General features: G+C 41.9%; 1 protein-coding gene across 6 annotated transcripts in view; it reads left to right on the forward strand.

Moving 5' to 3' along the window:
* The window catches only part of PPHLN1 (periphilin 1), a 71,989-nt gene extending 58,507 nt beyond the window's left edge, over positions 1 to 13,482 (forward strand). For all 6 annotated transcript variants that reach the window (XM_083801571.1, XM_083801570.1, XM_083801569.1 and 3 more), the window contains one exon: positions 11,058 to 13,482. In XM_083801571.1, the coding sequence (XP_083657697.1) occupies positions 11,058 to 11,267 (210 nt within the window). In that variant the 3' untranslated portion in view covers positions 11,268 to 13,482. The remainder of the gene's footprint in view (positions 1 to 11,057) is intronic.
* The last annotated feature ends 1,556 nt before the right edge of the window (positions 13,483 to 15,038 follow it).

A 15,038-nucleotide genomic window follows, 5' to 3' on the forward strand; every position in this document is an offset into this window, starting at 1 on the left:
GTCTCCTCAGCTGTCACAGCTGCATGTGGAAAAAGACACCATCCACAAACTAGGGAAAAATTATGGGAGTCTTGAAAAAATAAATAAAACCAAAACACAGCCTTAATTTACTTTTTCCTTTATTAATTTTTATATTTGAAATTAGCACTTGAATAAATGACGAGTGACTTCTTAGAGGTAGAGACAGGACCATGACTTGGACGTTAAAAAAAAAAGTAGGTCCGTTATTGAGGCACTAATAAAACTGATTTGTGAGGCTAATATAACGTGTGAAGTAATTCTAAACTTTCAGAAACCTTAAGGTTTAACATAAACTAAGTAATAAAATGTTGGTAATCTAAGTAATTGTTTTTCTTCTTGCAGCTGTTGCTTTTCCTCTCTGAAGAAGTTGTCCATTACATACAGTACTTCACTTATTTTCTGTAGTATTTTCTTTATGGTGTGCATGTAATTAAAAGAAAAAAAAGTCTTATGGCATGCATAACTAAACCTGCTTCAGTGCTTTATTTTTTAACCATTTAAAAAAATAAAATGAAAAGGTTGCTCTCAGGCAGTGATGGTGAGCAAGCCTTCTCGTTTAAGGCTGGTTCTTAAACTCATGGTTTCACTAGCTTTGAGCTTACACTAACGGGGCAATAGCCAGTTAATCATACAACTGATCTGCTAGTTGTTCTTAATTAAAAAAACTTTATTTTTATTATTTTTTTTCTAGCTGCTCACTTACATTGTGCCATTGAAGAAATTATAGGTGATCCACGCTCTTGACCACTGCCAAAACCAAGCCATTTTAATCCAGCGTGTTGCATTTGAGAATACTGGTAGCTGAGGGTATTTGATGAAGTTGAAAGCATGAAAATTTCTGTTGAGGAAAAATTCGTTCACCTCAAGGCACTTTTTACAAAAAATTCATGCTCCATTGCTGATTTTGACTGTGACACAGTCTGTATATGGGGATTTTAAACCTACTGTACCTTCTGTATGAAAAAGGTTGTGTGTTTTTATGATGAGAGTGGTTTCTGTTGTAATTAGTGCCATTAATATGCAGCCCCTTCTGATGAACCTTAAATGAGTTATAGCTTTCCTTTATGGTCAGCGGACATGACTGAAAGCTATTAAAGCATTTTTAGCAAGAGAATTAACACAGACAAACAGAGTCTTCTGTAGATAAACTTCGCCCTTCCTGTTTTGGATCGAGCAATAAGTTTACCATGGAGCAAATTTAGGAAATAGCTTTCCATCAATTCCGTATTTTATAAATAAAAAGTTGCAGGGTGAGGTCCTTCCTTTGGCATAAAGCTGATTATTTCCTGTTTAATCCTGAACTCGTGCATTTTAAGCAATGGGATTTTTTAGTGTCCTTCAGAGAGAGGAGTTTTTAGGATTTCTGTTTAGTTTATGGTCCCATGAAAATGTAATTTCTAGACTTTGGGATCATTAGAGGGGAAAAAAAGGAAATTAATAGATATATAAATTACCGCTTTTTGGGAGAATTTTTGGGCTTACCTGCACATTTTTTGTAGCTGGACGTTCTTAAACATGAAAGTGGACATCCGACTACACGAGCTGAAGAGGTATAATTGGTACAAGAGATTATCAGCACTTCTAGTAAAGGTTAGAAAGTGATGAATTGTAATTGCTATGGACTATTTGAATTCAGATTTATAATCTGCTGGCTGTGGGCACACGCTTTCTGGGAGAAGAATATGTGAGGCAGAACTTAACCTCATACTGCTGTTTTACCTCGAGAGCACACCGCTTAATACATGAAGTAACACTACCCTCGTCCAACACATCTGTTGTAAAGGAGCCTGTGAAATCTAGGCCACACACAAGCCAGTCTCGGAGGGCCTGTAGCTGGTGTTAGAATGCTGTTATTATGTGGTCCGATTGGTTTAGTAAAGAATTATCTCCAGTAAAACCATGTAACATAATCGTTCTTGCTCTCCCACATGGGAGCTGCTTTTGCTCGGCTGAGCAAGACGTTTCTGGAAGAAGCAATAACGCACTTGCTTTGCCAAAACGTAAAACTAAATGAAGTGTATCATTATGCACATTTTTGTTATATATCAATTCTTGCTCATTTAAGCGTTCACTTAAAGTCCTCCACTGTAGTATTAAAAATTATTAAAGTAAATATATGGATTTCCTAGCAATATATTTTAAGTAAACCTCTTACTCCTTATTGAAAACTTGTTTGTAATAATTTTAGAGTGATGGGGAAGTGTTTAGAGAATGTAAGCTTTCATAAATAAAGATCTGCTGCTGAACTTCCCTAGATATTAATGTAAAGGCCAGGAAATACAGGTTGGAGCAGGTTAAGGTTTATCTTGCCGTGTGCTGACTGTTGTGTGTGTGATGATATGCTTTCCCCCTTCGCTTTGACTTCAAGGAGAGTTGAGACAGTCCCATAATTCTTACGAGCAGGTTTCTGACTGGTATCAACGCAATTAGCCTTTGCTATGCTTGTGCAGAAGGACATAGCCCCAGCCTACAGATTTGTCCTCGTTGTGTAACCGGAGCTGTAAACACTGGCTACAATTGGTGCGGACTCATCTTTTTAATTGCTTTCTGTGTTTTGTTGGTTTTGGCTCTGCTCAGGTGTCACCCAGAAGCTGCACGTTCCGTCTGGGGATTCCTTCACAAGCGTTGAGTAAATGCACAGGGCCGTGTCATTTTTTGTTTGGGCAGTGAAAGGAGGAAAGAAAAGAGTTGGGAGCAATGGTGCTCCTCTACAGAGGTGGTGCTTAGAAGCATTTCTGCTCAGAGGCAGAATCCTGCACAACAGAAGGCATAGGAGGATGAGGCTGAGGTGCTTAAGACTTTTTTTTTGTTTGTTTTTAATTACATGTACGAGGATGGTGGCTGGGCAAGGCCGCGTGGCTTTGATAAGCCAGCAATACGCTTCTCCTGAGCTACAGTACGCTCCACCCTATGCAAGCCCCATGACTTCACTGTCACTGCAGAGGTGTCACCAGGGGCGTGCTTTGAAGCAAAGGAGAATCCAGATGATGGCTTGAGCTTAAATTGGGGATAATGGCTTCATTGAGGTAACTAACTTGGCCTGCATGTTTTCTTCCCAGTGAATTACGCAGCACGGAAAAGACCAGAGTTGTGTCTCAGGGCCCAAGGCAGCTGCTCAGGGATTTCAGCCTGAAAATGTGTGTAAACTCAGCAGAGGGTTGTTACAGACACAGAAACAACTCCCCGCCCCTGGCACACAATTTTATAGGGGACTTTTCATCTCTCTCCATAAGAAAATCCTAATGTAAAGTGGAGTGGGAAGCCTTGCGGTGGTGGTGTTTCAGGCTGCATTTTCTTTTGCCAGATTAATCAGAGGAACAGATTAAAAAAATAAATCAGGAGGTGCTGGGTCCGGGAAGCAGGACACCGTTGATCGGCCAAACACCTTGGTCGGTGCTGGGGAGCAGCGACTGCCTCCTCTGGGGCTCAGAGCAGGGCTCACGTGCCCCCTGCTTCTCGCCAGCCCCAGTCCTGGGGGGGCAAAGCAGAGTCCAGATCTGAATTCATATTTCTAAAATGATGGCTGTGTCAGCATCTTTTCCACGTGAGGGGCTTCTGGCAGACCTTCCAGTCAGGTATTTAAATGCCAAAAAAATGTTTTAACATTTCTTTCTGAAAGCAGATTAAATCTATTAAACCAGGCGTTTGAAACTTTCAGTGGGAAGGGAGGCAGAACTGCATTTAAGTGCAAATAACTTGAATATTTTCCATATCTCCAGTAAGTAGCAAATTAACATGAAATTGTTCATTATTTTATAGTGGATTAAATAACTTGTTTCCCCCAATTTGCATTTCAATGAATAACTGATTGGCCTAAAAACACATTGATTAGAGGGTACAAAAATTATTACATAGATTCAAGGCAAAATCGTTAGTGCGTGTGTAAAAAAGGAATAGAATAGACTTGTTGATACGTTATAATTAAAAGTTGTATGCCTGTATTGTAACCAAGTATTAAAGTTGTTGTGCTTCAATTTAGCTTTTTGTACTGATGAAAAACGGTTTGTCTTGCTTGAAAACCAATTTTAAATATCTCGATCACGAGAGTTGTCTGCAATGGTTTGATGGCAGTCGCGAGCATTGTTGGCACCGTGCAGCAATAAGTTTGTGTTGTGCTCATGAACGTAACAGTACAATTACAGTGCCTCCGCGGGGGTGCAAATGTCTTTGTGCTCCTTCAGCAGAGCATTAGCTTATTGTACTCGAGGAGAGTACGCTTCGGGTAGTTTAATAAAGGCTAATTTGCATGCTTGAGGAAAAATCTAAGGTAGTGCGTAAATTAAAGAGAAGTGGTTTGGGAAAGAGGTAACTGCTTTCAGAAGGTGTCTGTGGCAAGGAAAATGCGTTGTTACCAGCAGCATTGAGGTCACTGGATGTATACCAGCTTCCCGGTTTGCTAGTACGTACGCGCGCAGTTAGAACCTAACATTTCATGGCACACGCGGTCACCGTAGAGCTAGGTCCACGTTACCAATCCCTTCACACAGCTCGCAGTCGGTCTGCCCGTGCTGGGGAAAGCTGGCGTGGACGTGGCTGTGCGAACAGAGGGGTGCTTTGTCAGCCTTCTTGTAGGGCTGCTGAGGACAGGAAATAAGAAGCTGGCTCGCACCACCAGAGGGCTATACCAACCTAGCGATCGTGGTTTAGCCGGGGGAACAAAAGCTGTTACCTCTGCGGAGGAGCCCTGGGGCTTCACGAAGCGAGAGGGATTTCAAGCAGTTCGCTCCTTCGTTAACGGGCTGTCTGGAGGGGATGTGGTATGGCTCTCAGCCTTGTGCTCTGCAAGTTCGAGCCGTGCCTTTGTCGGAAATCACGTAGCCATCAGCGAGCCCGTTGCCTCTCTCCTCGCACGGGGCATCTGATACTTGTGGGAAACGTCTCCTTAGTAACTGAAAAGCTTCTGTCTTCTGAAAGATAATATATAAAATGAATACTCGGATGATTCAGAGATACGAGGCTCTGATTGCTGGGCATGTCGGATCTTCTCAAGGGCGAGTTAGGATCTAAGGGTTGCAGGCTGTTTAAGGTGGTTTCTGAGCCACAGCCCTAACTCCTTCCCCATCTGATCTGAGCCTCGAGGGTCTTTGGCCTTCTGGGTGAGGAGCTGAGAAGAGCCACCTCTGACGGCGAGCCCGAGCACTGCTGGTGGGCTGCGGGTGTCCAGGGGCTGCTCAGGGAGCCCACGGCTGTGTCCTGGTGCTGTGAGGAAGGAACGCTGCGGGGGGGGAGGGAGGTGGATGAACCTGTAAATGCAGGGAACGACAGGAGCACTCAGGAAGGCAGGAAAGAGCGTGATGAAAACGGGCAAGGAGCTGGACGTGGTAGATTAAATCACGGGCATCGATTTTGCTTGCTAAGTCATCACGGCCACTCAGTGGATGTGATCATCGCTGTGCCTGATGTCATGCTCGTGTCCGAGAGCAGAAGTACCACCTCTGGTATTGAGATGAATTTGCCCGTGTCTTGCACGAAGCTGCTCGAGCCTTGCATCCCCAAGTGTCTCACTGATTCCCATTCAGTACAGTGTTTTTTATGTATTCATAAAGCCAAGAATGTTCCCCACCCCTCAAAAAAGTGCCAGTGTCGTTCATTCAAAACCACATCCACCTTTTATGTAAAGCATGTTTGTTGGACCGGGTCTCTGAGAAACGAGAGAAGAAGGCTCAGATGAATCCTTTCTGACACAGGAACAATTTTCATCTCCCCTTTGCTTCTCAGCTGTGCTTCCTAACAACTGGGCCACAGGAGACGCAGGCTGACTTGTAGCCTGGTGGCACCAGCCTTCCTGAGGGGTTTCCAGCAGTCGGGGAACTGCTTTTGTCTCCCTCTTCCTCAAGGGCTGCTGTTGTGGTTTGACCCAGCTGGCAGCTGGGCACCACACAGCCGTTTGCTCGCTCCCTCTCCATGGGATGGGGGGGGAGAATCGGAGAAAGGTAAAGCTCAGGGGCTGAGATGAAGACAGTTTAATAGGGGAGAAGAGGAAGGGAAACATAGTAATAATGGTAAAATAATATACAAAGCAAGTGATGCGCAATGCAATTGCTTACCACCTGCTGACCAGTGCCCACCCTGTCCCTGAGCAGTGGCAGCCCCCACCAGCCAGCTCCCTCATTTATTGTTCAGCACGGTGCCATAATGGTATGGAACATCCCTTTTGGCCAGTCCTGGTTATCTGTGCTGGTTCTGTCCCCTCCCAGCTCCTTGTGCACCCCCAGCCTCCTCGCTGGCAGGGCAGCACGAGAAGCTGGAAAGGCCTTGGCTCTGTGTAAGCCATGCAGCTAACACATCAGTGTGTTATTCTCATCCCGAACCTAAAACACAGCACCATGCCAGCTGCTGGGAAGAAGACTAACTGTATCCAAGCTGAAAGCAGGATGGCTGCTTGGAGCAGAAGCCGTAGTTCTAGCTGTGCGGGATTACCTTGAGAAATCAAAAAGCTTTTCTTTGCACCAGCTGTAGAGCCGAGCTGCAGAAACCACCACAGCCCGAAGTAAGGTTTGTGAATATCTCCATTTTAACTTCCTTGTTTTTCCTGGCAACATCCCCTTGATTACCATGTCTACCCGTGGTGTTGAAACTAAGCTTTTTGGCCAGGTATGCAAGACTTTGAGACCAAGACGTCAGAGTTATCTGACTCTTCTGCAGACTGCGGTGTCCTGCAAGGAAGGAAGTCCTAAGTTCTGATTCCTGTTCTCATTGCTGTTTGTTTATGTTGTCCAACGGCTCTGTTGTGCAAAATGCATGGGCAGCTCCAGAATAGTTTTGGGGAAGTACATTGTGCTGTGCTAGACATGGAAAGGAAACGATGCAGACTGACAGTGAGCAGTAGGCATGTCATCAAGGTATTCCCTACCTAGGTATAATTTCATCCACGCCCAGGGTTTGAAGGTACAACCAACTTTTGAATGGCTCACACATCAGCTGAGCCATTCAGTGCACATATTTTGGTTTAAGCTAACATCATTGCTAGCTGATCACTGCAGAAGGCACATAAGAAACGAATACAGTAGTTCCCAGGTGGATGCTTTAGCTCCTCTTCTTCACCATCAGAGGTTAATATCCCAAAGCGGAGGTAGAAGAGAATCCAGAGTATGTTTCATGTCTTTCATGCCAGTATCATAAATTGTAATTTAAATCACTAGTGATGGTGCTTTGAGGTTAACTCTGCAAACTGCACAGGGAGTTCTCAAAAGTTTCATTCTGCCTGGGGAGTTTGAGGGCTTGGTCACCTCCAGCTGGTGGGCAGAACAGGTACCTGGGGGACTGAAATCTGTATGGCTCTAGCTGGAAGTGTGTGTCTGCTCAGGCCTTGAGCTACATTTAAGCAGTTCTAACTGTGCAACTTTGGGGTTAGATTTCTCAAATATATGAAATGTTTGCTAACGTGTTGTAGGTGCATCACACCTTTTGGATTTGCGTTTAGACAAAGCCCAAATGCTTTTACAGAGACTAGCACAGTGAAGAGCTGAACTCAGCTGGAGCTTCTAGGCTATTATCGTGTAAGAATGAAAAGATGTTAAAATACCATGAGAGTAATACAAAGTAAGCGTATTTGTGATCCTCAGAGCTCATGGGTACCCCGTTTTGCTGACTTTGGAAAACTTTTCAGAGAACTTGAATTCAGTTTGTATACTTTTCCTTTGTAGGTAAATCAAGACTAATATATATATGATTTGTGCGTGTGTATATGATATATGTATAAAGTACATCTATATATTTAGGAATGGAACAGCTGTTTCTACTCCTCCCTAATCTGCTTGCTGGAGTGATGCACGTTCTTTTCATTATGCTGGTGCTGTAGCTTAGATCAGAGAATAAAAGCAGGCTATGGCCTGGGTAAATGATCACCCTATGCCTCTAGCTGTTTTCAGGATTACCTGACATATATATCAGACAGAATAATCATGTCGTTGGTATCATTCCCTTTCTTGTTTTCCAATATACAAACGCTATTTCTTCTTTCCCCACACATGGAATCACTTTCAGGTTTCAGTGCCAGATGCTTACAGATGAATGTCCCATGCTCTGAACTCAAAATCAGCATCAGCTGGAATTCTAGAGATATAGGTATTTTGAAACCTTATGGGTCACAAGTTCTTACAGTATTCTTCTCTAACAGAAAGCTTTTTTTTTTTTTTTGAGTCTGTTCTGCAGTTTCCTTTCTTCCTCAAGCATCATTTCTCAGCTTATTTCCCAGAAATAGCCTTCTTATCTTCTATGGAGAAGATGGATTTTAGTATGCAAGGCCACCACCTTCTTCTTCAAGAGCTCTGAGTACTTTCACAGTTTTTTGGAATAGTTGATGGTATCATTAAGCTGTAATTAATATTCTTCTGGAGTCTATATTCTTGTAATGGATAGCCTCAGTTCCCTTCTGCAAAGCATGGTAACGTCTCCCTGAGAGCTGGTTTTCATGCACTGGCTTCAGAAACAAACTGGTTTATGAAGTTATTTCCACTTCACAACTGTGCTTCACAGCTCCTTCCGTGGTGCTGATGCATCTGTTTTTAGAATTGAATCACTGAATCACATTAATTGGAGGGAAGTAATTTTAAAAGGGATCATTTCAGTGATGCAATTTACATTGCGGCTATATAAATAGGTTTATTAGCACAGTTGAGGAGGAGGCAGATTGCACCAGGAGGATCAGAATTAGCAACTGGGGTAGAAAGCTCGTTGAGGGAAAATGACTCAAGCGTTGTTACAGGAGCTGAGCCGTTTCCTTTGTTTTCTGTTGCTAGAATTGCCTTCCTGCTCCACCTCCTGCCCTCTTCCCCTGTGCTAGGTATTCCATTTCTTAAAGGCTTTTGTTACGAAGTGCTGAAGACATTCGTCTGCGGTATGAAGGTGTTTGCTTTCCACATCGGCGTGTCAGCAAAGCGACTTCTCTGCCTCCAGACATGACAACGATGACGGTGGCCCTCCTGGTTCTTCTTCCAGGCCTCTGCTGGGGAACTGTAGAAGGAAAACGTGCACAGGCTGAGCAAATCTCTGTGTGCTCAGGGTCAGAGAATTTCATCTGGGTTGTTTTTTTGGGAAGGGTGAGAGAAATATCAAACAGCACTGTTTGCCATTCATTTGAAGACCAGCTAAAAGTACAGCGCTTCCTTCAGCTGTACCTCGGGGTGCCTTGCAGTGTAAGAGGGCAACACACCTGTGCCCTCTATTACTGTTGGGTTTCCACTTGTGTTGGTGTTGCACAGTGGACTGTGAAGGCTGCCTGTTACCAGGTCAGTTTACCTGTGGAAGGCCATTCACGCATCCTTGGTCTGAACGTTGAAAGATGATAAAATAGGACAAATAGACATGCAATAAGAAAAACAAAAACAACAACCCAAACTACCTTTTTGAACCATTTCCCCCAAAATATAATGGCACTGGGGACAAAAAAAAATAAAAGCTTTCAAAAATCATTCTGTGAAGGTGATAGCAAGCCTGCTATAAGTGCTTGAAAAGCCTGAGTTACCCAAAATGCAATACCATCTGTCTGTCATATGGCTAATTGCACAGCAATTCTCCCTGAGCTTTTTCCTTGAAAGGAGTCAGAAAAAAAAGAACTAAAATTTGCTCTGTTTTGAGTTTCTCTTAGCAAGCGCCATATTTCACTTGCTGTAGAAAATGATCTTTGCAAGAGGCTTTGTTCCTTACTGATGTTTGCTACCAGAGAACTAAGCATACGAAGCAGGAAACAAACCCAGTCTCTGAAAAAAACACCTTTTCCCACTGTTCCCTCATTTGAAATGTTTTGCTCCAATTAGTTTTGGATTGCACTTGTCTTTTTGACTTCACAATATCTCTTAAAATAAGTTTCTCCTAAAAGGTTTTCCTTTATTTGCTAACCAGTGTTTGAAAAATAGGTCTGGTTTTGAACTGTTATTGAATCATAGAATATACTACCAAACGTCTGATAACAATCTTTATTAATTGTGTTATGTTAAATCATTGTGTTTCTGAGAGTAGTAAATAGAATTTGTGTGAAGAATGTCTGTATTTTTCCTGCTTCTCTGACATGAATATGCCTGGGTGCCAATGACTAGTCAATATGAAAAAAAATAATATTGTGGTGGTTGGAGGGATTTGGTTGGGTGTTTTTTCATCCTCTTTCCTTTTTTTTTTTTTTTAAATTTAGGGAAATGTGCATATACAGTTGTATCATATGTGTCCACAATGTAGATAAATGTGGGTAGAAAGGGTCACATATCTGACAAAAGTTCTAACAATATTAAAAGATAGGCATACTTTGAGAAATATTAAAACCTTAGTTTTTTTCCTCCAAAAAATGTACAGATATACAACTGACTTGTCTTCATGCAGAAATCCATGGTATCTTTTAAAAGGAAATTGGTTAAAGAAAGCAAAATGTTATGAAAACAATCTTCCTCTAGCAGTTGGAAGGCTTTGACGTGTTCCTTTTTTGGTGGTGTTTAGATTAATAGCCAACCCCAGCTGGAATTTGGAAAAAAAAAATTGGAAGACTCCTACCAAGGTTTCTTTTATCCTTAACAGTTGAATCACCAGTGCAGTCGAACTATTTAAAGTTATGATTGTCAAGGACTGTGAGAAAATGATATCCAACAAACAAACGTAATTTGGTGAAAATATTTAAACGTGACTTGTATTTAAAGAATTATGAAAGATTGCAAGCTCAGTTACTATTGTACAGAGCTTGAGATTGCTATGCACGCCACAGTTAAATTCATTTTACATATCATTTTACAAAATCTGTTTTAGCATTTGCACCTTACTCTGCCATTGTGTATTAAATACTGCTGCAAGAGAAACTTGCTCTCGTTTTCTGGCATTTCTTCCGATAAGAGTTATTTCTTGTATTCAGATAGTTCTGAACTAGTTATATTTGTATTAAAGCCAGTCAGAAGAGACGAAAAGGCAGGTATCTCTTACAGCTGGAACTCAGTTAATCCAATATTCTTTGTTTGGTTTTGGCTCTGCGGTGGCTCCTAACTCAATGAAGGCTGTTGGTGTGCTAACATACAGTGTCTCATGTTTAATTGTTTTCTAAAATGTGTTCTTCCTAGATCTACAGACAAGACTGTGAAACCTTTGGCATGGTAGTGAAGATGTTAATTGATAAAGATCCATCGTTAGAGAAGTCCATTCAGTTTGCTCTGCGGCAGAATCTGCACGAGATAGGTGAGCGATGCATTGAAGAACTCAAACATTTCATTGCCCAGTATGATGCCGCCAACCAGGAGTTATCAGAATCTTTCAAAGATGGCCCCTACTAAGGACGGAAATACAGTTTTAGATCTCTGCGTTTTGTAGGCTGTAATACATAAATCTGCTTTTTGCGGGGAAAGAGGAGTTCCAGCTGGAGATTTCAACCCAAGGCCCGTGCTTCTTCTTACCATCTAAGACAGCTGTACCTTGTGCAGCGCGGTCTCCACAGTTGTATTCTTCCTACCTGTACTTGTTGACGTAAATGCCTTTGAAAAGGATGTTCTCTTCAAAAACATCATAAAGTGACAAACTATTTTTCAAACCTTTACACAGTTACCGAGGAAAAACTGTTCAGTCTTACGTATGTACACTGCTATTTTGATGTTTGTAAGTGTAACTACAAAACAACATTTTTTATTAAAATAATATGAAGCAGTTCTTCGTTCCTCAACTTACGCAGAAATGTGTCCTGGTTTCCTATATACAATAGGAAGGGAAGACTTGCAAAATCGCTCCCAGCTATGATTTAAGTTATTTATTATAGTTTAATTTTGAACTTCAAATTCATTCTGTAAAATTGCACCAAGGGTTGTTCCTGGTCTTTGGCTGCCAGAGAAACTCTGCCTGCTTGATGCAAGAAGTGATGTATTTTTGTTCTACTTGCAGGTTCTGCAAATGCCTTTTATATTTTGGTGTTTTCCATATCATGAGCCATTACTAGTAAGCAGTATTATGTAGAATTAATTCAATTTTTCTGTTAGTATTTGCAATTAAATGTTTTCTGTTTTCTTTTTTCTTTTTTTTTTTTTCTGACTATACCTTACAGAGTGTAACTGCAGGCAGACACTGAGCAAGGGAAGGTCTCCTCTTTTGCCCTTTTCTCCTTTATGCCTTCTCACCACTTTTTGTGCATCAGTTTTAACAATTATGAGTCTCTGTAATCAACAAGAAGGGGCAGGAATTTGGGATGGCAAGGTGGGGCATGGACCGTCTCTTTATTTAGTAACTCCAAGTTGCTTCAGATCAGGTATAATGTGAAGTTGAACTCTAAATAGGCCCCAAATTGATCGTCGTTTCAAACCCAAATGATCCTGGGTAATGTCTGCAGCCATTTTTGACCTGATAGTTACTCGTAGCTGGGGAAAAATTGTTGAGTTAGAGTCAAGAAGCTGCCAGTGCTATGTGATGACTTTTTAGAGGTGAAACATAATTTAGGATTCATTGGTGGTATCCTGACTGTTGATTTGTGTTCATTTAATGAGATACTGTTTTTTTATGGATGTTTGGAGAAAGGGAGAACTTGAATCATAATCACAAAGAGGTAAACATGAGTGTTTTGTATACATTTGTATTTAGAAACTTGAAACTCTGTAACAGGACAAGCGACTAAAGCTCACCGTTTCTGAAGTGCACGGTATTAAATGAAAAAGTCACCGAATTCAGCCCCTTATCAAGTAGCTTCTAAGGTTTCAGAGGAATGCTTTGCAAGAAAGTAAACAAAATGGCAAGGATTTTGCATGTACAAGGCGTTGTACATATCACAGCATCTTACACATGCAAATCTTGATACGGTGCGTTAAATATATATATGTTACATCAGATTCCTGAGATGCCTGATTAGTTTTAATGTCAGGTGGGTGTGGTTTTGCAATTGGCTTTTGTTGGGTTTCTGAAGAGTTCACCTTGCTCAAAGGGGATGACCTGCAGCTTACCTCGTTGGGAGCTGGGTTGTGTGGGCTGTGCAGCCAGTGGAGAAGGCTCACCGAGCCTCCCGGATGCTAATTGGAGGTGGCAGAGGGGGAGGAAAGGCAACCTGTCGCGGTGCGGTAGCTAGACCTGACCCACCCCTTTTGGCAACAGCCTGGCTTGCCAGGAGCAGTCGTGAAACCACAGGCAAATTTACATTATGCTTCTGAGACAGGAATGTAACCGTCAGGGCTTTGCTGCTTGCCTGTGGACAGGTCAGTCTTCAGGGTGTTACATCGCGGTTTCTGCTTTGGGGTAGAAACACTAAAGAAAAAAAATACTGAAATCATGATTAATATATTTTTGATTTAAAAAGTTTGTTGTTATTGTGCATTGTGTTAGGAGTCTCCTTTGTTCTCCTAGTGAAATTTAGTCAGGTTTCTAAAAGTGTCTGATTTTTTGAGTGCTTTTCTATAAAGTGACACCTAAGCCCCCAATACTCCTGTGTTTTTGTGATTAGCTGATAGGTCAGTAAGTTATTTAGGTTGTCCCTAGCATATTATTTTTTTAATGGATTAAATTTTACTCATAAACTAAGGAGACTCTTGATTTTTTTTTATAAATGCTATTTCTATGAAAGGTTTAATTCACATTCGTTAGTGATGAGTAACTGTTTTTCCCCTGTTTAATACTTGTCATTATGTTGAATGCTCATGTCTAACCTTTTGTGATGTACGCTTTATGTTGATGTAAGTAAAACGTTACGCCACTTAACTTGAGCAAGATACATGGCTTTTACTCTTGCTTCCTGTAGAAATGTATGCTTTGAATTTCATTTTATAGCAGTGTAAAAGTTGTCCTTGGTCTTGTGTACAGCCTCAGCGAGGCTGCTGGAAAGGGGCAGGAAAACCACTGGTGGAAGGAACCGGATGCTGTGCTGGAAGAATTTTTCTTTGTCACATTAGGAGCTGCTGAAAACAAAACATACTCCTAGCAGCCATCAGTGTGCAGATGCCCTTTAAAGAATAAAAGGGGAAGAGGAAATGGAAGGAATGAAGTGTGGACATTGCTCCAGCCTCAGCCGATAACACAATCTCAGTGGTGAGTTGGCAGCTTTGGGTGGCAACTTAAGCTGTTAGGGTGAAGATCAGCAATGCATCACTACAGATAGAAAAGGAGTTAATGCCCCCACGTATTAGAACTGCTTCCTTGTGACCGTGCTTTTTGTGCAGGATTTCCTCTTTTGGTGGGGATGAGGGTAATGTATGGCCCTAGCATTTCTCACCATCCATTGTGAAGGTGTGAGCTCCACTTGGAATATTGCACCCCTTCTAGTAACACAAAGCAGAACTTACAGTTTTGGCAACTGTACCGGTGTCTAGTGCAAGTAGCAGACGCTATAGCCCATACCCCTTTCTTTTATTAAGCTGGAAGAATGGATTAGAAACGTTTATCAAAAGAAGTGTTTAAAAATAATGAAATAGAAGTTTTTTATGTTAAGCTGAAAAACCTAAAAAGTTGTATAGCCATCTTCAACTTAGTGAGTAATATTTCAAGTGGATGGAATTACAAAAAGCTAACCCGTTTCATTAAGCGTGGGTGCAAGCACCTGTTATTCTTTCAGGAATGTCTCTCAATGTTCAGTTCCTCAGCAAAACGCAGCTTTCTAAATGTTTCTTGTGTTCTTAATTACTTGTGGTCCTGCAGCCTAGGAGAGGCAAGGGAGAGCTTTGTGCCTCAAAGCAGAGAGGGCTGAACGAGCTCTGAAGAAGCTGCTCACCCAGGGGAAGGTAACCACGCAGGAGCACTGCTGCCCTGGGCACCGTACTGTGCAGCCTTCCCTTCCCTGACGAGGTGTGCTCACGAGGGAGAAGAGTTCACAGCTCTTGCCTTGGGCTGGAAAGAATCGCTGCTGTTTGTTTAGCAAAAGAGCAGCACTGCATAATACAAACAAAGGTTTATTTCACCCCGCTCCCCCCGCACACGTACTCTCTTGTACAGACAAATGTGCCTCTACATTTTTTTTTGAGTAAAGCTGAGCCCAAGAAAAGGCCTCTATCCACTTCCAAAGCTTCTAGATGAAAAATAATAACAATAAAAAAAAAGTGGTGGGAAGGGGTGAAGTGTCATTAGTTACATCACTCATTGTAAAG

The sequence above is a fragment of the Anser anser genome (genome assembly GCF_964211835.1).
Source record: "Anser anser genome assembly, chromosome: 1".
NCBI classification, from domain to species: Eukaryota; Metazoa; Chordata; class Aves; order Anseriformes; family Anatidae; genus Anser; species Anser anser.